Here is a 27,300-nt window from a genome sequence, read left to right as displayed (position 1 = left end):
TATATCTTTTACATTGAATGATGTTTGTGGCTATAAGCTTTCCCTCTAAAGCATGTTAGAAAAAACTGTCTTCAAAATTTTTAGGAAGAGTGATAACAGCTACAGGTATGCAAAAATTGATATGAAAAGAGAAGTCTTTAAAGTATAGTAAAGGGGAAGGAAAGGATGAATAGGAAATAAAAGAAAGCTGAAGGACAAAATGGGAGAAGGAAGGAAGGAAGGAAGGAAGGAAGGAAGGAAGGAAGGAAGGAAGGAAGGGCCACGTGGGGGATAAAAGTAAAACTAAAACCAGAAAAATACAGATGATAGGAAAAGACAAGAAGAACCGAAGATGTCAAAGACTTAGAAATATGTACCATTAATGTGAGCTGTTTGGGACAAATGGAGCTTTCTGACTGGTGCTTTGAGAGAGGAGTACAAAAGAAATAGAGAGGAAGGAAAATGAATTAATTTTGATGTCTGAATGGAGTGTGTATATACCATTTCACAGGTTGAGAGCAGGAGGAAGCACTCAGTAATTTGAGTATGGACTCAGATTTTTTTCTTGTAAGTGCAGATTTAGTAACTACTGGGGACTTACAGTGGGGCCACAAGCTGTACTTGGAATGCTAATGAAGATGAAGAAGGCAAGGAGCAGTACAGTTCTCTAGTAGATCAGGTTGCTTTATTTTAGCAGTCATTTTGTCCCAGTAGTTAAGGTTGGTTATGGGTTTTGTGATTGTCTTACATATGGTTTATAATAAGGTTATTATATAGCCATACATATAATAAGGTTTATAAAATTCGAAGATATGAATGTGCTTGGCGATGGGGAAATTCTAAGCTTTGAGCATAGTTTTTGAAGCGTGAGGACAGGGAGTTGTCAATTTTTCTTCCAGTCCAACAGTTGCATTTTTTATTTTCTTGATTTTTTCCTTTCCCTCTTTCCTTTTGCAGATCTATTTGTTTGCTTGGATTTCCTGAACTACAGTGACCTTACTTAACGCCTCAGAGCATTCTCTATGTTCAGTGGTACTTGTACTTTGTGAGACCTGTTCTACTCATCTGTAGTACTTGAAAACTTTATATAAGAAGACATGGGACTTAACTTTGTTGTACTTGTTTCTAAAATTCTTTCTGAGATCAGTGAGAACTGATGCACAGAGAATGCAGCCTCGGAAGGAAAAGGGCTTTCACTCTGCATTTGCTTTAAAGCTGTTTCGCTGTTGCCATAACTATGCTAAGATTATGGAAACTGGATACATGTTCTCTTATGCTGGCAAGAATGCACAGTCACTGCATATATGAGATCAGTTAGTAATTGTAAAGTATATTCTGCATAGTTTTAGGACCAGACTTACTGTTTTTTACACTTTCTGTTCAGCATATATCTGTCTTGCACAGCCTTTCACAAGGCTTTTTCGTGTGCAATAACCACTAGAATCTGCTTATAGCTTAGCAGGATACTTTCACTTGTCAAATCTTTCCCCTGCATTTTACTGCTGCCTTTGCCAATGGCACTGCAAAAATGATGAAATTTTATGAGACTAAAGGAACAAGAGTTCTCTTTGGAATAGATTTTTATTTCTTGAAGTATATATTGTATCAAATTAATAAAGTCTTGTCTGACAAGAATCCTCTAGATGAGGTTGGTAAGGAATTGACATATAGTGAATATACTCTCTTATTTAATTTTGAGTTGTAGTGCATTATTAAAACAAATTTAACTCTTAATTGACTAAACATCTGATACAGGATTTCTTACTTTCTTACTTCATTTGGTTTTTTTATAATTTTATATTTCAGTTGAGCTATTATAGCAAGTTTACACTGAGTCCCTTCTTCATTCTTGCCATTTCTATTTCTGTCTAGAGTATTGCATTTGTATATGTTATCTGTAACAGTTTGGGGACAGTAGAACAGTTGAGACACTAAGAACCGAGCATGACCTTTAAGTTTCATATTTGTTAAAAAGACTGCAATTCACAAAACCAGAAAACATTATTTTAGAAGCAGCAATGACTTAAAATCAATTTCCTTTAAGAATATCCATGATAATTTTATTCCATTATAATTTGTACTTTCACACTTTTGCTTGTCATTAAAAATTGTTCTGATGTTTGCCAGATGGGATGTGAATGGCACTACTCATTGGGCTATAAAATTAAGATGCCCAGAGTGTCTTGACTTCCCAAAAACTTTGAACTGCCACAAGGTATATATGCCTGGAATGCTCTCTGTGTGTGAATAAAATTTACCTGTGAGAGGAAAAAAGAATAAAAAACATTAATGGCCTGAGTGGGAGTGTTACCCTTTTTGCTTTAGAACATAGGTTGTTGATGAAGTGGCTATACTAGCCGCCATTCAAATCAATAATATTCAAGGGAATTTGTATTTTGGTCTAATCGCTGCTTAGGGATAGGCTAGATACCCTATTAATTCTGGTTTTGATGCAATATTGTGACTTAATTTTACATTTTACATTTTACACAGTCAGCAGCTCCATGCTTTTTTGTTATTACAGAAAGACATTGTTATGTGTTTTAATGTATTGTTGACCAAATGTGATTGGAAAGTGTATTTCAACTTTCAGCAAAGAAAGTATCTTTGCTTCTGGGCTAAGGCTATAAGGAAATGTCTCCTATGGTCACATTTTTTGTATGATTGCCCCTTGTACAAAAAACATTTAACACTTCAGAATTTTGTAAGCACAGATGATAATTTCTGTCATTTAGTATAGAGTTCAAAATTGGGAATTGACAGATTTCTTGCTTTGTTATATGCCATTGCTAGCATTCTCCTAGGTTACTGACCTAGATAGAATCATGGTTTTAATTTTCTCAGTGAGCTTGCCCACATGTTGACCCCAGGCTTATGCATTTATATATTATATGCGACAGTAATTTGCTCATTTTCTTTTCGGTATCTGAGCACTGCTCAGATTTGATTTTTCTGCCTTGATTGATTTCCAGTAGGTGGCATACATGGCTAATAAAGCTCTGTGAACCTTTACTAGTTGGAGTGGTTTTATACTTCATTCAAGAGAAAATGGTATTTCAATACCAACCCAGATTACTAATTAAAAAAAAAATAATTACTTTAATTACAACTTCTTCACATATTTTTATTTTGCTTTCCACTAGACTCGGACAGTTTTTTAAACACAGACATTTTTTAAAACGTTCTGTAATCCTTCAGGATCTGCCCATTCTCAAAGAATGCTCTTGCTTTCACATCACAATTTCTAGATGTCATGCAGATATTAGACACTAATTTTAATGGAAAAATGAAAACAATAATCAGAGGTAAACATTTGTAATTTCTAATTTCAAATGGGACTTACGTAAGGAATAAAATGCATTAGTTCATTAGACTGGCTAAAGTTTCTGATTATTTCTACACATTTAATTTGGTCCATAAGAACTTTTTATCAATAACATAGGCACAGTTCTAACCCATAACCATCATAAGCATGCTACTAGTGTATAGTGCAGAAATGTCCTCTGAACACTCCCACTTCCTTCACCTAAGATCTGTGCTTTTAGGTTGCTGTTTCCCTAGCTGATTAGTTGACCATGGTCAAACACAACTAAACTTTCCCTTCTTCTTTTTGAAATGGCTGTTAGTCATTGATTTCTAAAGACGTGTACAGAAATGTTGAACTCCAGTCCGTCTATCAAATTTGTCTGTAATTCACTAATGCTTTTAAAAATTATTAGGGCTGTACTGGCAGACAGACAATGAAACAACACAAATTTCTAGCTTTCCTGTCTTTGGGGAAAAGTTGAAATATGCAAATACAGTTCCCCCAAAAAGCATTTGAAAACTCTTATTTTCAGTATCGTGGATTGGACTAGTCTGATCCAGTCATTATTCTCAAGAACAGTATCCTGATTAGATTTTGAAATTCTGGGAAATGAGAGGAACATATAGCACCACTGATTTATAAATCTTTTATAAAAGCCCATGGTTTGGCCACCCTACAAACTTCCCAGCCTGTTTTAGCCCTGAAATTGTATTACAGGAAACATATCCATATGATCCCACTGCCTATGCGGAAAAGCTCTGCTTAGTTGTAGGGTAGATCCCTTAGATAATAGAGATATCAGTGATTAAAAAATTGCCTTTGTGGAGGTCCTAAATCTCAGTCTCTGAGACTCAGAAATATCAGAATAATAACTGACTGTCTGGAGGTGCTGACTTCTGGCTGCGGGATTACGTACCTCCCCATAGATGGTTACACCTATCGGTGACAGGGATGTAGGCAGGAAGTTACATGGATGGAGAGGGTACCAGTTTGAAGGAGTGGTAGGAAAAACTGGTGATATGGGGTTAAACTCCTACTTGGGGACTGTGAAGTGGAGGCATAGCTAGGGTCCTAGTGCGGGAATCGGAGACTGTAGGGTATGAAGGTTATGTTTTCCTCCTGTATGGGAGAAGGAACCGATCTGGGACGCATATGTACCTCCCAGTACCAAGAGCTGTGAGCAGCAGTGTTACCTAGGAAGACTGTAGTATTTACTGTGGGTTTATAATTGAGAGGAAAACTTGGAAACATGCATTAAAATTATTTAATCTAATGAGCTTTGGTTTTATAACTTTTCTGATTACTTCATGGTTTGGCATCAGAAATTTTTGACATGCTGATATTTAATCCTTGCAGTTTTCAGTTTTGCTAACAAAGCAGAATAAGCCAAATGATTGTAAAAACTACTGGTTACTTTATAAAAGCTATTCTAAACCCAACTATTTCAATTGTTATTCATGGAATAAGAGGAAGTTCTCAAAAGCTGTGGTAATAGTAGACCTATGTATTTCTTGTCCTGAATCAAGACTAATGCAGCAAAGATGTCACAGGGAGTAAGATTTGGAATACAACATGAATAAAAGACTTCAAAGAGTGTTATTATATTCCTATATGCATATTCCCATACACAGTGTGCTGTGCAGCTACCTTGTAAATTATGAGCACTTTTAGAAGATAAATTACTGTAAAAGAATGAAAATCTACCCTCAAATGCATGCAAAGTGTTGAGTGTAATTAGGAATAGTGGTGGCACTGGTCAGAGACAAGCTAAATTAAGGACGTAAAAAGGATAAAAAGAATTAACACCAGATATTTTATTATAAATGTAATGCAGTAGCTAGCAGAAAAGGCATAGTAATTCTGTCTAGTGCCCTTATGTGACAGCGATTCCATTTGAAAATCAGTCAAATGGGAAAATGTAAAGTGAATATGATCATGCAGAGATTGATTACATTGTTCAGAGCAAAAAAGATGTAAGCAGGAGAACCTCACTGAATAATCTGCTTTTTCTTCTCCCTTTCCTCCAACTGGAAGGGGTTTTTTATTTCCATTTTGTATTTTATATTTTATTTTTTATCATTTTGTTCAAGAGAAGCAGTAAGAGCCCTTCTTTCATTTAGAAGTGTAGAAGCTGTGATCCTGCTGGGGAAAGGTTCCAGAGCTCAGGTCCTGCTCACTTGGAGCACTGGCTGATTGATTGCTCTTCAAAGTATCTGTATAATGGTGTTAGTCTTCTGGTAGTATAGCAGTCTAAATGAATTAAAATTCACAGGAGTACTATCTGTTGCACAAGGCAGCTTTCTCCATAAACTGAATTAACAGACCAGATCTTCTCTTCCATGTCTTTGAAGATACTGATAGTAAAATAACAATTTTTTTTTTTTTTTAAAAAATTCTACTTAGTTTGATACAGAAATAGTTATGTAACTGGTAATGGATCATTTCAGATTTCTTAAGATTTTAGACCTACTGGTCTTCTAAACGGTAAGCAACATACCAATATATTAAGCTTTTTATTAAGCTATACTTTACAGTGTTGAAGAACCCCAGGGAACAAGTGTACAACCAGAGACATATTGTTAGAAGTTCAATCTTTTAATCATAGGGATTATTCAAAGTTTAAAATAAGCTATAATATATGAAAATAAAATCCTGATGTATGGTTCTTGGTAGATCCCTGAACAAAATCCACATATCATGAAGATTAAACTTGTAATCTGCCAATGAAATATGGAAACTATTCTCTCCTGAAATTGAATATGTATGCAGTTTCAAGCAGGATATCTGGAAGAAGTAGTTAGGATGCTAAAGTAAATATATGTTCTGTGTAATTTCTGAATATACCTTGCTAGAATATTGGCATGTAGAAGGCTATAAGCACAAAAGTACTCCACTGAAACCAAGTCTGAATGTATTGTTATTGCGCACAAACCGCAGCAGTATCACCTGTGTTAAGTCAGAGTCTTGTGTCTAACAGCAGAATAAAATGAAGGTTATGGCTGTGTTTATAGATGTTATGGCTGCTGGAACTGGCAGAGACAGGACAGATCTTTGTCACCAGATGATTCCAAATAAATTTCTTTCCCATCAAAAGATTTTCCTTCATCTGTAGCATGATCTCAACAGCTGATATCACCCCTTTTCATCCCCAAGGATGGAGGCATTATGGTCGGTGTTAATGCCTAATTTCCTAAGTCCAGGAAATCAGAAGTGCTCCCACGTTACATAGTCCTGATATAGCCTAAACGTCTGTGGACTGTGTTGAGGAGATAAGATAACATAAATAAAACAGCTTTGTGCTCTTCAGCTTGCTTATCTGATAAAGTATAGGTCAAAATTCTCTAAGCGATGAAAAAAGTCACAGGGTTCAACTGCCGAGTTAGCACATCGTGCCATTTCTTAAACATGAGTATATATGACATGTAGATGTGCTTTAATCTTTGCATATAAACAAGCATCTGAAACACCTAGTTGGAATACTGGTGGAACCTTCTTAAGTAGCTGTCATTCAATAATCATAACTTTGTTAGTGGTGTCTATCACTGTTTATTCTCATTAGTTGTTGCTCCAGTAGTTCAATAGGATGACATGCCTTAGACCATACTCCAATACTTAACACTTCTATTTCACAGAGATTACTTCTCCGTTCTTTGATATCAGAAGTGTGTGCTTTTCATCAATAGTGTAGGGATGAGTGGCAGCCTCTCAGCTTTCCTTGATCCTCCTGAAAAGCTCCTCAACAATCTCTCCAAAGTGGTACCGCCAGATGTCCTGGTCCTTGGAGCCATCCAGGGCTGCTCGTCAGCAAATGGCCAAGCAGGGAACCTGACAAGATGGCTCAGGCTCCGCAGTTCAGCCTCCCATGTGTCACTTCTACATCATCTGGTCACTGGTATGACAAGATGGTGTGTGTAACTCTCCATTCCCTACACTGAACTCCAGCTGCTCCATCACTGGGGACATCCTCTTAGTGGAAAGTCTTCTACACGATTTGAGACAGAGCTACTGATACTTTCAAACCTCAAAGGTGTAGTAAGAAACCTTCATGCCTGATATGCATTTTGAAAGGTGGTTCCTCTCTGATTAACTTCCATCTGTTGCTTGCTTTCCCTCAGCTCCTGCTTGCTGCTTGGTTCCCTTTTTGGGAAGAAGTAACAGGATCCAGTGATATGTTGCCATTTGTACCTTTTGAATTTGTCCCTGGCCTCAGTTTGTTACCTACTCCACTGCTCTCAGTTTGTAGGTAGAGGGGTCACAGAAAACCATTTTTCTTTGCAGTTGCTGCCCTCCCTTTTTTTTAGATTAAAAAGAGAAAAAAAAACCAAACCCAAAACAATTAGCATGCAAATCACACCTGATCAAGATAATATTGGAGGTGATTATGGAACTCAGTTTTAATACTAATGGATCTACCTCAAAACTTTTTGCACCTTCTCTCAGCTCATTTAAAATTGCACATAGCACTGTATTTTTAAAGAAGAGAATACTTTCCTAATTCTAGTGACAGTACTGGGCATGAAGACACTTTATCCTTTCTTTTCTTTCACTACATGGGTGAGAGATTTTGGCTTTAAAGGCTGCTGCAGTTGCATTATGGCAGATGTCAACAAGAGCATTTAATAAAGCAACTTTGCAAACGAGTTTGTTCTTGAACTTTCCAGGAGGGGACTTCTGTGGGTGCAGCATGTTTTTCCTGGTTAGATCACTGGTTGCATAATTATAGTGTGTTTACCTTGATGCCAGCAAAATGCTCAGTTATGTGTAGCTTTAGAAAAAAACCACACAGTCTCTTTAATGTTTTGAATGGATAAAATGTCCAAAACAGTCTAACTAGCTGCTCTTTTTCCCAGGCTTGTGGACTGAAATAGCTAAATCAATGACAGTGAGGTTTTAGGCTATTGAAAGTCCCCTATGTATTCTTTCTATCTCTTCTCCTTGCCAAGCACTGAATTGATCTAATTGTCATTATTACTTTCATATAAGAAAGTACCCTATTTAGAAAAAGAACAGAGTAAATCCTCAAATTCCCCAAAGCTGAGAGAGAGTAAAAATGAAGATTCTGATTACAATGACTAATATTACTTATACAGTACTATAGATTTTTACTTGGTCATTTCTAATTGTACAGAAAAAGCAATAATTTCAAATCTACAAGTAAGACTAAGACACGTAATTAATGCATTAGGTTGAAAGAAGGAGCACAAATTTATTTTTAAATTCACAAAAATGAAAACACTCTGAATGCATCACCTGCTCACTGACCCAATGTTTTGTAGGTTGCATATCAGTAGTGAGCAGTACAGATAAATTTGAAGGTTTTAAAGAACGCTTGCATACATAGTGATGGAGGGAAAATGCTGGTGGTGTGTTTTCTCCAAGTTACAGTTCTTGATTCTGTTTTTCCTGTGTTCATCTTATAAATTGTTATGAAGCAGTATGTGATGAAAACAGAAAAAGAGAAAAAAATTATATCTGTATTTATATATATGAAGTTTTAATGTTCACAGTTTTGGATGAATTTACTGTTTTGGAGCATTACCCCCTTCAATGTGAGTTAATTTTGATAAGGAAAGTTTCATGTGGCACTTCGTGATGGTGCAAAAACTGATGCCAGACAAAGTTTTCTGTCAGACCGAATACTGAAATGCAGAATTTGATTCAATTCTTTTGTTATTCTGGACTTTTCAAAGTTTACATATCCCACACAGGAAACCATTAATTAGGGTTTTGCTTGCATTCCTGTATTTGATCACACTAAATGAGACTCTGTTCAAAGTGTATGTTCACGATACCTAGGAGGGAACCTGTTATAGCATAACTGCTAACACAAATCCAGAAACACTTTTCCTACAGTCTTATTACTGAAACTCATTACTAGTTCTTATTACTGAAAGCCGCTACAGGTGCTATGCATAAAATAAGCCAGCCTTTTACTCAGACCCAGTAGCACAGCTGGTGACACAGAGCATTTCTTTCTCTTTGTACCCATCTGGCAGTGAAGTAAATCAGATGAACTGCTCATGAATCAATTCTTTCAAACTGGAATAATTTAAAGCATGGGATGACTCTAAAAGTAGCATTTTAAAATGTCAGTAGAGGCCAGTTTGTATATTTAATCAGAAAATAAGAAAGAAAGAAATTCAGAATAGATTAAATTCTCTAGCGTGGTTCTGCACACAATTTATTTCATTGCTTAAATACTGTCATTTTCAAATTCCTTTTATTTGATTTTCATATCTTGTTAGGTACTTTGATGTTTTTGAATCTCTGAGAAAAACTATAAGATGACTATTTATTTGTTAATAGCTTAACTATTTTTCTTATTCTTACTATATTATGAAATTTACAGAATTTATTAGCTCACTTTTAATAGGATATTTAGTTTATATGCTATAAATGAATGGAATATTATCACAAAACAGTGTGTAACCATGGCCTTATTAATAGCTTTCTAAATTATCTTTCTATTTTCTTAGAGAGAAAATAATGATTAAATAGTTGCACTTCTTCCATATCTTGCATTTAAACAATTTTTAGTCCCTTATTTCTTCAATGGCTGTAGATCTGTGTAGTTAAACTCAGGATAACAGCAATTTACACTCACTGAGAATCAGGTTCAAAACATTTGGGCTATTCATTGCTCTAACTGATGATTCAGTGGTATAAAATGTTCAACATGCTTATTTCATCCTGAAAGCACTGGAACTATCTCACTGACTTTGATGGAAATACTCAAAAAGCTAAGCATGTAGATAGGTGTTTTGCTACAGTAGGGTGTGTATTCAGCCTGTTTTAAATCAAGCCCTTTCCAAATAACTGCCAAGTGGCTGTTTTCTTCTGGACTCGTCCCCTTTTCTGCCTGGAAGGAAAGTAGGTTTTTGCCTTTCAGTTGTATTGTAACTACAGCAAAATATCACAGTAGACAATTACTGTCTTTAAGTTAAGGACTCTAGCTGTTAGTATTGACTTCAGCGCAAAGTTCTGCATGAGCTACTAGCTACCGCGTTTGTACCTACATGCTGTATGGCCCAAGTTATATTAAGAATTAAAGCTCACAGCACAAATGAATTTTAATAGAAACATTTTACCGCAGATGGCCATTTCACCGTGTGGTTTCTGTCAAAATGAAATTGGGTCATATGTCTTTTTCATAAAAAGCTGTTATGCACAAAAACTTTTAGTTTTAGGTGGCTATTTTTCTCAGAGTAAATGGGTTCCTGGTCCTACACAGAAATGTGGCTGTCTTTCTATGACTGAGGGTGCCAGTATGCAGCATTAAAGACAATGGAAGCTTTGTTGTAGAATCCAGAATATCATTCATTTGAATTGTTTTAGAAAAAGGCAGGTGTTTGGTTTTATTTTTAACTTTTTTCTTTTTCATTAGTGCTATTACTAGTCCCACTGATTACTACTACTTTAGTGTTACTGACAAGATATTTGTTAGGGAAAATAGTTTCATTTATAAATGCCATACATGTTTTAGCAAAAGCATAACCATATTTCCTGTCCCGCATGTCAGGTACTGCCACCCAGCAGCAGACCTGTTTGAAAGGTCTACTTGAACCTAAAGCAGTACGTTATCATGAATGGTAGCAGCATGTTCTGTCTGCGTTTTTAATATTACTATCAATATCAGAAGTTATCCTCTACCTTTAAAAGATCTTTGGTCACCTTTACAGATACCATCACAGTGGATATAAGGCTTAGACTGCAAAGGTTTTGTTTACACACTGAAATGTTTTATGTTCTGTTAGTTGCTGTATGTGATATGTGTATGTAAAGATAGTGGCCAAAATCAGGATTTGAATATTTCCATCAATATTTCTGGCTTTTAATCTGGCTGAAGCACATTTGCACTGTACTTAGGAAGAGTAAGGCTTGGGATATCTGCTAGTGGATCAGCTGTAGTGTGCTTGGCCTCGCAGCCAAATGACTGAATCATCCAGAAGTAGGAGCCTACGGAAAGGAGTGCGTGAACCTTCATTATTCCCAATGCAGGGGAAGGCAGAAATTGTTAATTCCTGATTATTGTACCATGACAATTATTTCTAGATGGGAGAATGAATTCTTGTTGGGATTATTTTTTTTCTTCATTGTTATTATTCATGATATGTATGTGGGAAAATAAAATATGATTTTTTTTTTTAATATGACTAGGCAGAAATTTGTTAGAATAATACAACTAAATCTGACCCTGTTTAAAAATTGTGAGCAACTTAACCTTTATCCTGTTACTTTTTCTGGCCTTTAATTCAGACTTTTTGTGTAATGTAGGTGTCCAAAGAGATAAATGAATAATGCTTTTTTAAACACATTTCTACTAATTAATGCAGCTGTGACTGCTTTACAGTAATGAGACTTATGGTTTTTTAAACTTCAGTTTAAAAACTGGAGATGGACAAATTAATATGAGAAAAGATGTGAAGGAATCAAATAATGGAATTCCTAAGATCTGATCTTTTCTTTCAGTTTTCTCAAGAGATAATGTCTCCAGTGTAAATTATTCCTAAAATTCACAAATGTTATGGTTATGCATCTCAAGGCATATTGCTGAAAGACAACTGCTTCTGGTCTAATTTGTCTTCATCCCTCCCACTCAGCTTTGGTTCTTAATCCAAATGCTCAAAAGCTATTTGAAATACAAATGTTCTTACTGAGTCACTTCTATGCAAATGTTTGCCTTGTATTTGTGTCCCCATGTGCTTATAATTCAAATGTCTGAAGCTCAATAAGATTCTTATACACAATGACATCTATGTCATCAGATGCTTATGCATTTGGAGAAACACAGCATAGCAAGCCTGTTTATATCCCCAAGCTGGGAACTAGAATGTGATGTTACTCAGAAATAGGCTAGCTACACTGACAACTTTAAAATATTAAAATACATGGTAATATAGCATCATCTTTATTCTAGGCCTAAATCAGAGCAGTTTCTCTGCCTTTCAAAGTTTGTCTCTTCTACTTTTTTTTTTCTTCACCACAAACTAATATAATATGAATTAATCTTATGTATAGGATTTTCTGTTCTGTTATTTCCCCCCAAATGGCTATTCCTCCAGTGCCAAATGATTAAGAACACCTGAAATGTCCTTTCCATTTACACCAGTGGTCCATTGAGTCCAGTACTTTATCTCCTACAGTAGCAATAGGAAATGCTATTTAGGGAGAACGTGATCCTGGTCATCATCTGTGCTCCATTTCTGTTATACTCTGCCAGCATCCACGATAGTTGTATTTGAGCTGTTAGAAGATACACTCCTGCCTGTCCCTGTTGATACGAGCATGTTGTCCATTTCAGATCACCCATGAATTTATTGAATTCCTCTATGTAACTTCTTATACTGTTCACCTTCACAATCTCCTATGGCAAAAAGTTCCACAAATTAACTTCCTGCTCTACACAAAGCACTTTCTCTTATCTGTCTTAAATTATCAGTTCCTTCAATTGCATTCTTGTGCAACTTTAATGTTGCAGAATTTGGCGAATAACATCTTTGCATTCAGTGTATCCACCATCCTTATGCTTCTGTCACCTCAGCCACATCTCTTTCTGTCACCTTAACATATCTCAATCACACCTCTGCTCCCCTGCCCTGCTTGCAAATTGTACAGTGTCAGCTTATTCAAACTGTCTCTTGATGGGGCAGTCACTCCATTCTTCTTATCCCTTATTTGCCCTTATCTGTACCTTCCTCTGCCTCTAATTTTTTTCTACAGATATGGAGACTATAATTGCACACATGCAAGATGCCAGAGTGCCAGAATTTGCTGTGGCAACCAAATGGCACCTTTGTCTCAAGACCCTTTATGATGGGACTTGAAATAGCATCAGAATTTTTCTGACTTTTTTGAGACAGCAGATTTTCAAGAATTGTCAAAATCTTCTTCTTGAATTGTAACTGCAAGTTCTGAGCATCATGTAGGCATGATTTAGATTATTTTTCTCTAGTGACATTACTTTCTTTTAACTACATTGATTCATATCTGCCATTTGCTCAGTCTTGTAAAGTCTTTCTGGAATGCCTTGCCATTGACACTGCATTTGAATGCCAGAAAGAGCTTATTATTATCTACAAAACTGAAAATTAAGTAGCTGTTCTAATATTTGTTTTTCTAGGAATTGACTGAATGAAAAAAAAGAAAACAAAAAATAGCCATTTTTCTGCAGTAAGATGATACCTGCAAAATCTTACGCTTTGATGAAGCAATATGATTTTGAAATACATAAATTCTGAATACTGTTGAGTTTTACATGCTGGCAGATCTCAGATACATGTTTCTAGATTTATATTTCAGACATGAGTATAAACTCCCAATGAATTTTCATTACACTTAGAGTTTTAATTTTGAATGGACCATATTCTTCAGCAGTTTTAACAAGAATTGTTGTAGCTAGAATTCCGATTACATTTTTCCTTCAGCAATCCTTTCTAAACATTTTTTTTTTCCTTAAGCACTTCATATTATGCCTGCTAGGTACAATAAGAGATAAGGCAATATTGATGTCATAAGTAAATCCTAACAGGGTGTACAGTCCTCTCAAGTCAGTTTTCTTAAAGAATGGATAGCAGCTGTGTTCTTCACACAAACCATTCATGATCTGTAGAAAGTGAGAAGTCCAAAGATATTCTTTCTTATTAAAAAAAAACCCCAACATATATCACAATATGTCATGTATATACCATCTAAGAGTCTGCTGCCTAATGAAGACCAAACCCTGTTCATTTCACATGGACAGCCTCTCAACGACTGGTCTTGTACTCAGCTGCCTACTGCATTGTACTCATTTATTATGAAGGCTGTCTGTGAGGACTGTTAAACATAACAAATATATGTGTAAATGCCATTTGCATGAATGTATTTTTTACATATATAAAAAAACAGTCTTTCTCCAATACATAGTCCAAGATTACTTTACTCCAGGGAGTGCTTTGTTTAGGCAGTTCTGCTGTTCACCTAAGTTTGACTCCTTGGCGCTCTGAGGACCTTCAGCAGTGCCTCAGCAGGCTTTGCATCATCAGGCATTAATGCATAGTCACGTGCCACAGCCAGGAAGTTGCTACACATGCTTGCTGTTTAGTGCATAAACCCCACAAAACTGATGGGCTGGCACAACTCCCTCATGTTATTCTAGACACTAAAGTAAAAAAACTCGCAGGAAAGAATTGTTATGTCTTAGGGTCAGAGCTTGCTTAAAGCAATATGAAGCTCAGAGGAGGGATTGGTTCTTTGTCCTCATTTAATTAGCAGTGCCAAGCTCATAGAATACCTCTTTTTTCAGATAGTTTTTCAATCAATTCCCTTTCCATGGGAATTTCCTTCTCTGTTTGCCTTTTCATGTGTCCTGTGGAAAAAAGACATGCCTCAGAGTAAACTCAAGTGAAGAAGCGCTCTCAGTCTTTTTAGTCACAGTAAAGTAGGGTAGTAAGGGAAGGAGTTGCAGCTGAGATGCTGACTAGGCAAGTTATCTCACATGAGCTGCCCACATTATACTGCACTGTCTGTGCCACACGGTTCCCAGAACCAGATCGGTTCAGAATGGGGCATGAAAGTAGTTTTGTCTGCCTCGACAAACAGCCTATGCCCTCTACTCATGCCTCTGGTTGCTTACAGTGGGGTTTTTTCTGCCCTCTGCCCCCCTGAGCACTAGCAGACATGTAGGAAAAATCCTTGATACCTAGGAAAGCAATTCAGAATATGCAGAACTCTGGAACAGCAACCATAGAACCTGCTCTTATATTTTAAGTATTTGCCTCTTTCCCTCTTCATTCAGGAGGCAAATTGCCACCGAAACATATGTTTCTTCTCTAAATGTTTTTTTCAGTAGTAACATCACCAGTGGTCCATACTTTTTCCTTAACTGAAGCAGATGGTTTAAAGGTCCTGGCATTAGCTACACTGATTAAAATTAATAAATAAATACATTCTACTCTGCTGATTTCTTTGGCTTCATGCCTATAGGCAATAATGGCTGATTAGGAAGTATTTCACTGAGAACAATATGAATCATTCCTTCCAAACTGAGTTGTGCTGTGTCTTACTTAGAGCTCAAACAATGAATTTAAAAGTGAAAATGCTTATTTGAAAGTGAAAAAGAAAATACCAGTTTTCTCTGGTATTTCCTCGTGTTTTGCATAAACAAGTTTCACATAACTCAATTTTCAACTCTTCTCCAAGGAGGCTGTTGCACATTTTTAATGTAGTGTATATCTCTCTGTGGTTCCCCTCCTATTTATTGATTTTTATTTCTGACAATTACTTCTAGTCTGAGTTCTGCATACTAAATCGTTCATTTGCTTTTACAGAGGAGAGTTTTAAAACAATTATGCTTTTCTACTTAAAGCTTGCACTGTGTCAGACTACTCCTATTTCACACTTTTGGAGTTTGATTCACAAGCCTCTGTAATCAGATAAAGTCTTTTGATTGATTTCAACAAGCTTTGTATCAAGCTTTTTCCTTTTATTTTTTTAGGAACAGATCCTCAATGAGACTAAGTAGTGCAATGAAGAGAGTCAAAATTTACAGTACAATTGCTACTCAATTTTACCAAATCCCCTTTTCTATGAATGTTAGGTTTGAAACTTTGGGCAGTCTAATCCTGGGTATCAACAGCAATGTGATAATTACTGACTTAGTCATCTGTTTGTCAGTATTCTTTTTGTAATATGGGATTCATGTTGATACAGGAAATATCACCCTGCTAGATTGGATGGCTGTATCTACACTAGGAAATTGCACAGGGACGACCTAAGCACTCACATGAAATCAACTACAGCGTTGAGATGTTAATATGCTCTTTGGAAGTTATGGCCCTTGCTGACTGGTAGGTACAGTCTGGAGGACAACGTCCAAGAAAGCAGCATTCTGGGGCAAGAGGGGATGATTATGGCTGAGAACTGAGCAATGGCCACAGCTCGTTTATTAAATGGTGTGGACACCCTTGTGTGGAGTCTTCAGAATACAAGTAAATTACCCAAGTAAATCCTTGCAAGACGCTGACTTGGGAGAAAATTCCTAAACCCAGAAGTGAAAAAAGTATGAAGACAATGCCTATTTCCCAGTCTTCCAACTATTTTTTGCTACATCACGGAAGTTATTCATTCAGCAAAAACCATTTCATAGATTCCATGGCAGTCTTTGAAATTGTTCTGCTTATTATCTCTGCCAGCATTAAAATGAGTCCTCAGTGTGTAGACTATTTAATATACCATTGATACAGCTGAAATTCAGCTTTGTCAATATGTGGTGAGTTTTCTTTTATATTTAGAATGACAAATAGTATAATTGCTTAGTATCAGTGATCAGATACTAACTTTTCATAGAATTCTATACATGCTGTCACTGTCTATACTGTCTACTTTTGTCTCATACAAAAATGTGATAATTCACTTTCATGCCTTGCATTCAAAGCAGAGAAAATAAAGTAGCTCTCTATCTGGCTGCAGTCTTTAATGGTTTCCCATGATTTCCTGAAAGAGTAAAATTATTCCTGTACTTACTGTTTTTGTTGAGTCTCTCAGCATACTGATTGCTTTGCAGAAAGACTTTGAAGTGAGCGTGGGTCAGTTTCAGGAAAAGTGAGATTACTCTATAATGTTCGTATGTGAAGTTAAAGATTTTTGGTAAAATCTAAGAATTGTTAATGTATTTCATTTGGTTTTGGGGGGTTTATGAACTATGAAACTGCCTGGCAGGAATGCAGCCAGCTATTTTGTCTTCTGTTTTGTTTGCCAAGAGTTTATTCTCTTGTTAAATCAAACTCCTGGAATAAACACAGTATCCCAAAGAGGTACTTGCAAGGGTTAAGCCAAGGTTCTCTGCATGTTTTGTTCCAGTAGCATGTCACACTGATATGTTTGGCTTCGTTTTTATAATCCTCATGTTGCAGGGAGAAAAATCTGAAGACCATGATAGTAATTTGCCACAGAGATACTACCAAAGCAAACTGATGGTATTTTAAAGCTAGATAATTACCTAGAAATAACTGAATAAAATTAAAATATATATTTTCTCAGGTTTTGGGGCTGCATTTGCCCTTGAATTAGTACTATCATCATTGAAAGAATGATTCCACTGATGTATTTGGCTGCTTTTTTTTTTTTTCTTTTTGCTTAATGTTTCATTCAGTTTTGTTTTGAACTATGAGGATTAACAATTCAGGGCTAATATGCTAGACCTCTTTCTGTTAATCCATTCGTGTCCGGGAACATTTTGTTGTCCTTACTGATGAAAGGTGGCTCTGATGTCACTCTGCAACTCTGGGGATGCAAGTAATGGCCCTTTCTCTATCTCTTGTGCTTGAACGTAAATGTACAGAACTTCTGTGTCGTTCCTTCAATTGTCCACATCTACCGCAGACTCTTGAGGGTATTAATGTGCATTTATCACTGCTTCTAGAGCACCCTCTAGCAATCATTTAATGAAGAAGCCAAACAAACTACTATGTAATCTGTTAATATCAGCATTTACAATGTAATTAAGATAAAGTGTTTGAAAATGAATGTCTTATAGTTTTATGTCTAATTAGTTTCTGCTGATTACCACAAAACACTTAAAACTATAATAGCTAAACAGAATAATTAAAATCATAAAATGAGGCCCCAGTGTCTAAACTACATAGGTGAATTATGTTCTCCTGGATCATCTATTGCTCTGAGGTCTCTTGATAGAAAATATGTCTGCTGTAATATCTGGCTTTCATTTCGGTATTCCTGACTTACGCTACTTGCAAGTTGTGAATCAGAGAAAAATGATCTGGTAAAAGAAAACAAGACGGTGGCTCAGTTAAATAATAGAAGTGTGAAAGCAGATGGTTTTTATTATGCCAGAATAAATTTTATCTCAAAATATGGCGGGCTACCGCAAGCTACATTCTTTGCCACATTTCTGATTACTCTGTTGGAGCTGAGTATTTGAAACTGCCCCAAATGAACAATTTTTTTTTGTATTTTACTATTCGTATCCTCATCATCCTTTGTGACTACAAATTGGAGAGTAAAGGCCTTTTGTTCAAACACAGTAAAAGATGGCAAAACAAATATTCCTTCCTTCCAAATTGTACCTGCTTTTGGAAGACAGGAAGGATTTGGATAACTGCATTATCATATCATTCTCCTCCCTCTCTTGCTTTCCTCCTCCTCCAGTCAGTATTACAAAACCACCCTCTACCTATATGGATGGCTTCTGTAAAAATATACAATATACATACATTTCATGGCTACTCATGTTGTTATTACAATTGAGTGTACACTCAGTGCTATTTTAAGGCTTTTAAAAGTGCATCTGCATTAGTGTTTAAATTTGTATCAGGCATCCGCTTGGTTGTCAGCACTGAATGTGCAGAGGAGACTCAGAACATACAAACTTGATTCCTCTTAAATTAAATTTAACCGGAAAATGCACTGGAGCAAATCGAATGCAATGCAGCCACAAAGAGGATTCCAGTCCAAGGGACTACACCAGAGTTTCTCAAAAGTAGAAAATTAAATGTATGAAGAATGAGGAGTAGGTCATCAGCACCAACTACTTTGCCATTTAGGTCTGTTTCTGTTGATCCACAGAACTTGCTAATGTAGATGCAGCCTTATGCAGTAACTGTCATCAAAGTTGGGTACCTAAGGCTCAGGTACAGGATTGAATTGCGGTACGCGAACTGAACCACTTACTGTATGCAGTGATTATCAGCATACACATTCTTAATCCTTGGCAAGAGATAATGTGTTAATATAGCCTTTAGTGATAAAAAGCTAACCTAATTCAAGTAATATTGTATCAACTAAAATCATTCACATTATAGACACCACAGATTTGCTGATACTTAGGGTGGGATTCATCTCAATTCAGCATATTGCAACTGTTGTGAGATGGAGGCCTTAATTACAGCAGCAGTTACCATTTAAGAGAAACAGATGCAATCTCTTCATTTGCTGCAGCTCATGGTCTTGTTACTGCTATAATGTTTGTAATGGGGAAACAAATCTAAAACATTCAGGTATTATCACTTTGCTGATCTGAATATGATAACTGCTCACAGTTTGTTTTGTTTTTTTTTTTTTTCTCCATTATTGTGTCTGTGGTAATAAAGATAAACTTCAAGAAGCTGTTTTTTATTTATGAGAAAATGAGCTGATATTAACTCTACCTAAGGAAAATGTGACTTAATGTTGCCTATTTTTACTGTATTGTTACACTTAAAATGAAAGAAGCTAATGGGCATATTAAAGAGGTCTTGTGTTAATAATCATAGAACCATAGAATGGTTTGGGTTGGAAGGGACCTCAAAGATCATCAAGTGCCAACCCCCCTGCCATGGGCAGGGACACCCTCCACCAGACCAGGTTGCCCAAAACCCCATCTAACCTGGCCTTGAACACTTCCAGGGATTGGGCATCCACAACCTCTCTGGGCAACCTGTTCCAGTGCCTCACCACCCTCACAGTGAAGAATTTCTTTCTAACATCTAATCTAAATCGACCCTCCTTCAGCTTAAAACCATTACCCCCTGTTCTATCACTCCATGCCCTTGTAAACAGTCCCTCTGCAGCTTTCCTGTAGGCCCCTTCAGGTAGTAAAAGGCTGCTATAAGGTCTCCCTGGAGCCTTCTCTTCTCCAGGCTGAACAATCCCAACTCTCTCAGTTGCTCCAGCCCTCTGATCAGCTTCATGGCCCTCCTCTGGACTTGATCCAACAGGTCCATGTCTTTCTTATGTTGAGGGCCCCAGAGCTAGATGCAGTACTCCAGGTGGGGTCTCACACAAGCGGAGTAGAGGGGCAGGATCACCTCCCTCGACCTGCTGGTCACACCTCTTTTGATGCAGCCCAGGACACGGTTGGCTTTCTGGGCTGCAAGCGCACACTGCTGGCTCATGTTGAGCTTTTCATCCACCAACACCCCCAAGTCGTTCTCCTCAGGGCTGCTCTCAATCCATTCTCCACCCAGCCTGTAGATGTGCTTGGGAGTGCCCCAGCCCATGTGCAGGACCTTGCACTTGGCCTGATAGAACTTCATGCAGTTCACATGGGCCCACCTCTCAAGCTGGTCAAGGTCCCTCTGGATGGCATCCCTTCCCTCCAGCGTGTTGACTGCACCACAGAGCTTGGTGTCATTGGCAAACTTGCTGAGGGTGCACTCGATCCCTCTGCCTGCATCTCCGACAAAGACGTTAAACAGTGCCAGTGCCGGTGCCAGTACCGACCCCGAGGAACACCACTTGTTACTGGTCTCCGCTTGGACATCAAGCCATTGACTGCAACTCTTTGAGTGTGACCATCCAGCCAACTGAAAGCTAGGGAGGTAGACTGTAGTTTTCAAAAGTAAAAAACGTTTAGGAAGAGTTCTGAAGATATAAAGTTGACAGAAAAGATACTCTGACTGTACGTACTCTAACAAGATTAACATGCTTGAGTTTGTTCTCCAGTGCTGAGGCTAACTGCCATGAAACACCTTGGTTTCATACAGATGGTCTTGGTCTCCCGAAAACAGGGAAGCTACACCAAAATTGACAACTAGGATTTGGTTTCTGAGTGTCCTAACTTCTGAATGAATCCCAGGGTTGATTCAACCCCTTAGTGTCATGGCTTAGCCCCAGCCAGCAGCTGAGCACCATGCAGCCAATAGCTCACTCCTCCCTGCCTGCAGGTGGGATGGGAAGGAGAATTGAAAGAAAAAGGTAAAATTCCTGGGTTGGGATAAGGACAGTTTACTAGGACAGCGAAGGAGGAGAGAAATAGCAACATTTATCCTAGAATATACAAAGCAGGTGATACGCAATGCAATTTGCTCACCCAGCTGATGCCCAGCCCATCTGGAGCAGCACCCCCTCCTCCCCAGCCAGCATGACATCATGGTGTGGAATATCCCTTTGGCTAGTTTGGGTCAGCTATCCTGGCTGTTTCTCCTCCCAGCTTCTTGTGAAAATTAACTCTATCCTCGCTGAAACCCAAGCCACTTACCAAAGAGGATGCTTGGTGACTGTCATGAGTCAAAACCATATAGCAATTACAATATACAGACAATTGCATTCTAATGCCCAAGATTGTGTCCTGGGCTGCTAAAGATGCATGCTATGGATGAGTACTAGCATAGATGCAACCTTACTGTTCCATTGTTTCCTTCTACTAGACACGGGGCAGTCAGGCCACCAGGGCTGTGGGGTGCACCATGCAATACATCTTCCCTGCATCTCAGAAGCAGCTACTGGGATTAGAGTCCTGGTTTACAAGCAGTATCTTTCAGAGTTTATGACAGTTTATAAAGTATTGTCAACATTTATTAGAATTCATTGTATGGTGATAATGTGCTTTGAATTATTTTTTTTTAAAGTTACCGTGACCATTTTTATGTATTTGCTTTATATTTATTATTTATTATGTGATATTTTTCCAATAGATGAGACAAATATGAAAGATATTATGTCATTTAAAATGGAATAAATGTCCAGAGGAAAAAAAAAAAATCATAGTATTTTGCCAGGTCTGCTCTGTGAAATATATTTTCTTTGTATGTCCCTAAGCTTCAAAACATGCTATGCCATTTGTACATTTATAGACATCTAGAGAGTCTTTTTTTCTCAATACCTTACTATGAGTAAGGAACAGTACTACGGTTTAGGCCTTCTGTTGTTTAATAAAAAACAATTCCTAAATCACATGTTAATGCAACTATTATTATGATGTTGATATTATTTATTTCTCATTTATTTGTTCAAGAAACAGTCTGGTCATTTATGTAAGTGCTGGATAAAGTAGAGGTATGATTAAGAATTATGTTAGTTGGATGGCTGATAAAAAGTTCAGGCTTGTTCTCATTGCAGACTTCATCTTCATATGGAGGAATCATTCTTTCTGTCAGGATCCAAAGAGATTCGTTCTTCATGTTTGCATAATCAAAGAACTCTCCAAAGCAGAAACAATGCCAAATTACTGTAATTAGATTAATTTAGATGTGCAGTAATATAGATCAGTGCCTGAACTGAACTGTGGACACTGACAAAACTATAGGACTAGAAAGCCTGTGCTGAAAAACATGGCTTCACATCTCAATATATTCTTTTATAATTAACTAGACAGCAAGTGCAATGAAAAGGCTCTGGAGCCCTTGGTAATTATTTTTGTTCTTCAGTTTCTTGAATTAGAAACTGAATATGTATTTCAGTCATGGATAGTGAAGTAAATTTGTACACTTGACTCTGTGGTCTCTAAATCTCTAAATTTTATCCAGCCAGGGCTTTGTTTGATCACACCAGTGACTATTATTTAATGACATTTTTTATTGTACATATGCCATTAAGTAAAAAAGAACTAACTACTTAATACATTGATAACTGCATTTTATTTTTCTCTATTGTTAACTTATGATTTAACCATCAAACATATGAAATATACTTAGAGAACTACTTAGAGTTAATTGATAGCCAAAGCTTTTAGGAACTGATATGAGCACACCAGAAGTTTAGGAAACATTTACCTTAAGCTACATCTGTTAAATCCCTGTGTAGGAGGGAAGGGAAGTAATCTATAGTAAATGTTAGGAATCCAACTGTGAGACAAATTGTCCAATTTGTAGATAGAAGAATAAATGTATAGCCACCGTGCTCAGAAGTAGAAAGCAGACTTTCTTGTATATTATTACATCTTCAAAATGGTCTTAATGCACTGTGATGCTTAAAGAGATTGCTTGGACTGCTTAGGAATCATGTAGCAGAACCTGTGAGTGCATCCTCTCACATACATTTTCTAGAGTCCAGTGTAATACGCTTGGGGAGAAGATTGCATCCGTACAGCAACAAAGGCGAAGTGATCTGTCCTGAAAGCAAAGACTTAAGTCTGCCTTACTTTGCAGCATCTGCCATAAATGTTCCACCCAAAGGATATCATACAGCTAGAATTAATACAAAGAAAATAAAAAGTAAAGGTTACAGAATGCCTCTTCCAAAAGCTGATAGGGCTGGAATCATAAAGCTCTGAGCAGAGAAGTAGAGGATCCATTATAAAAGTCAGGAACGGCAAAACCTAGACTTTTAGAGCAAGTAAAACCTGAGATCTTTAGCTTTTGTTTCAACAATGTGCTAATTCTGGAACTCTGCCTGTATTTCCCCAAGGAATGTGAAGAGCTAGATATGGATTAGACCTGAATCCTTCATTTGAACCCTATCATCCTCTACTTGCAATGATGAGAGCTCAATTTCATTAATGGGGGAGAGGAGGGGAAGTTGATAATGAAATTCTACTACACAAAGAAGTGTATAATTTTTGTCTTTCATGCCAGCTGCAAACAGTTGGCCTTTTAAGGAAGTCACACCCTCACAGAAAATTTGTACAAACAAAGCTAAGTTTAGAGAACTAATTTTTCTTAGGTAAGGAAAAAATCTACCAGGCTGCATATGCCAAGAATATTTTGCAACAACCAGAGAAAAGAGGGTTGAAACAAGTAACCCATTAAACACCTAACTTGGACAGCTATAACTTGGCCTACAGACCCAGAAACACAGTTATGATATTATTTCAAGAATAAGTAACTTTTAGTTTTTCTTTATTTCTGGAAAGTGTAAGTAGACTAGTATTTCGAGATGTTTTATGAATCTTTGAAATCTTTGAATGAATTTGTGCTGAATACCTGTAGGTTTATCTTTCTTATATTTGTTTGGGTAAGACTCTATCTAGGAAACTTGGTGAAAAAATATTAGGAACCACAGAAAATGATCTTTTACATGCCATATCTTCCTTTCTTTTCCATTTTATTATGTTGAGTCACACAGTTCATCTGGTCCATGCATCAAAGAGTCTCTCAAGCTATCCAACTAAGGAAAATGAGCTTGGATGTTTACTGATTTTATAGCCTTGAATCATTAGTAATACTGTAAACTTATTTACTTGGCAATAAGGGAAAGATCTTATGAATTTAATATTGTTATGCATATGCCAACTATCTGATGTCATGATTACATGAGTTATAAGCAGAAATTTTACTTTAAAGTTTATGGTGAAATGATTTGTGTAGTTGGTCTGAATCTATGCGTAGATGATAACTGACAACAATGCCATATCTTTGGGCAATAATATAATATCTTTGCTAGAAACAAGTGCTTGAACTCATATTTGGAATAGTCTTGCTGAAAAGTCATATGTCAAGGTTTAATTTCAAGTTGATTTTACAGAGTTTATTTTTTTTCCCATCATTAACAACTCATTTTTAGTGAAGAATAGACATATAACAAAGAATATAGACAAAAATGAGGAAATTGTCATTACCAAATTATGCAATATATAATTGTTTCAAATTAAAAAGAACTATGAAAAGTTTAATTTCACATAAGGCTGAAATGTAGACTGAAACACAAACATATCCTTGGGACCTGTGTAGTAAATATGATCTACTCTTCAATATTTACACTTTAATTAGTAAGGTAGTGGGTCTTCTCAAAATGATATACCAAATAAGTTATTAATTCTAAGTCTTAATTGGCCAGATCGTAACCCTAATTTATGCTTAGTGATCTGTAACAAATAGTACATAGTCTAGATTTCGCTTGGGAAGTAGGAAGAAAATGGTGAGATTATGTTCCAGAGGAAAAGAGAAGCTTTTAGAACTCTAGCATTAATTTATGCTATATGTTTTACTGTTCTTTAAACAAAGAGAGGATAATGATTCCTCTCACACTAAGTGACAATACAACAAGAGTGATGATTTGTATCACAACTGGTTTAAAACTTTAGAGGTATATTGAAGCATGGGAGGGGGCAGGGCTAGCCACCATATAGCCATTGACACATGACAGACTTGCTAACAGTTTGTATGAACTCTTCAGAAATACAGTTTTGTATATGCATTTCATCTTGAGGTTCAGGCCTTGAGCCTTGTTTATTTCTTTATATTAGTTAGGGAAAAAGAAACAGAAAAAATACTTTTGAATTTGAATCTCAACATTAAGTATGGAAAGTAATTGCTCTGTGGAATGAAGTCTGAAAAATCTCTAGAGGTCAAGCCAAGGAGAAGGTAATGTGCCTGACAAAGAATGGCCATTTTTCTGATGTTGACTTTGTACTCTAATGTTATATTTGCTGATGTACACAGAACTCTAAAATAATCGTAGAACCTGCACAGCCTGCTGACTAGATATGTGTATCTGCTGTGATACAGCCATTCTTCAGGGTTCTGCTCACCTTCCCTAAGGGGTAGATCTCCCCTCACCCTGAAAAAAATTAAGCAGGAGGTGAGAATCTAAATGTTTCCCCTGTTCACTTTTTGCTTGCCTCAGAAGCACCTAGGCTGCATCGACACTTCAAACTTTCTCAGGTTTCCAAAATGAAGTTTTGTGCATTTGTGAAGTGGCCTGACACTGAAGAACTTTGTGGCTACCACAAAGCTTTGCTAATGCAGATACCGAAATAAGACATGTCTCTGCATAACTGTCCTAGAAAGCTCATGTTAGCAAGTGTTCTCAGAGACTGATGAACGCACATGGACCAAGAGTGAGGTGTCCTAAAAAATGTGAATGCAACTGCCTTCCTTATGTTAGAGGTTGTCAAATCTGCAACATCGTGTCCCCAGGTCCAGCCAGTACCAAAGCTGAGCATGCATTCCCAATACACAAACGTGCATATACACACAACAGGGCTATATGCAACATATCAACATAGACGGAAAACACAGTGCTCATGTAAACACAAACCGCACCAATTGCCTGATCCTGGTCACTTCTCTGACTGTCAGGATGAAAGCCTATTAATGGAAAATACATACATATGTTTGTGTGTGTGTGTGTGTGTGTGTGTGTGTGTGTATGTACAAAGTCCCTCCAATAACTGGCCTTTGGACACGTAGCCTATCCACTAACTGACCCTGGATCTTTGGTCGCCCTGGGTGCTGGCACTTGGGCATGCTACCCCACCCCCAAGCTCACAGCCCCACTCCTGCTGCTGGTACAGATGCCCTTTGCATTCCCAGACACACAGACGGGGGATCCCTTCAGTAACTACCCTTAGACACTCATCACCTACCCAGCAGCCTCGGATTGTCTAGTCTCTAGTGGTTTCACACACCAACAGGAATATGCAAATGGCCTCCTGGCCCCTCCACTAGCCAGCTCACAGACCCTCTGATCTCTCCAGTATCCAGCCCAGACTTATGTCTGTTTCAATATGTGGCTCCCAGGCTTCTTATCTGAATCTTGAACTAGTCCAGTCCAGCAATCACACACTGACATATGGACACACACAATATCAATGCACTCTAGTGCCTCCAGTTGCTAGCATCACGGACACATGGACCTGTGTGACTGATGGTCCCCACATCAGCAGCTGGCACTCAGACCATAATACATGCACATACACACAAACTGTAGAGTCTCTCACCCTAAATAGTAGTTTGAGATGGAGTTGAATGAGAAGACAGGGCAGGCTGTGCAGGTCACATGTAGGGCATGACCAGACAAATGTACAGACAACACCCTGTTTACAAATGACTGGCCCTTTTCATCCCTTTATCTGTTTATTTTCCCATGCTTGTTCCTCCCCAGACCCCCTTGATCTCTCCCTTTCCCCATCTTTGGTTCTTCCCATAAGCATCCCATATTAAGTCGTGTACGATCCCCAAATGCTCTTCCTCTCCACCCCATAATGTCTCCCACATCCCCTACCTAGTAACCCCTTCAGTCGGCGAAGTGATCCATGGAGATCCTCCCCCACTGAGTTAGGGTGACAAATGTCCCTCAGCCCATGGGGATGAGGCTTTTATGGGAGGGCTGTGACAGAGGCTCATCTCTAACTGGCTTATTTGGGTTCCCTTCCAGTCATTGTGTCTCTGTGCGCCTTCGTATTGGTGGAGATGAGCATTTAATCACATATTCTAAACATCTTTTAACATCAATCTGAGAGAAGAAGCTGCTACTCTTTCCCTTCTTTCCCCTCAAATAACAATTTCATGATTAAAGTACTATTCTGCAAGGTGAGAGATCCTAGTTCAGTTTCTCCCAGTGAAAGTGCCTTTACATCAAAGCTACAGGATCTTTGA

General features: G+C 37.5%; 1 protein-coding gene across 4 annotated transcripts in view; it reads left to right on the top strand.

Moving 5' to 3' along the window:
- Positions 1 to 27,300, top strand: part of GPC5 (glypican 5) — an 806,281-nt gene that overhangs the window by 426,670 nt on the left and 352,311 nt on the right. The window contains exon 7 of one of the 4 annotated variants that reach the window (XM_054839890.1): positions 937 to 1,054. The exons of the other annotated variants lie outside the window; for them this stretch is intronic. Within the exon in view, the coding sequence (XP_054695865.1) occupies positions 937 to 963 (27 nt within the window). The 3' untranslated portion in view covers positions 964 to 1,054. Of the gene's footprint in view, positions 1 to 936; positions 1,055 to 27,300 lie in introns of those variants that run through there. 4 annotated transcript variants of the gene reach the window in all.

The sequence above is a fragment of the Grus americana genome, chromosome 1, assembly GCF_028858705.1.
Source record: "Grus americana isolate bGruAme1 chromosome 1, bGruAme1.mat, whole genome shotgun sequence".
NCBI classification, from domain to species: Eukaryota; Metazoa; Chordata; class Aves; order Gruiformes; family Gruidae; genus Grus; species Grus americana.
This window is presented reverse-complemented; position numbering and strand designations above follow the sequence as displayed.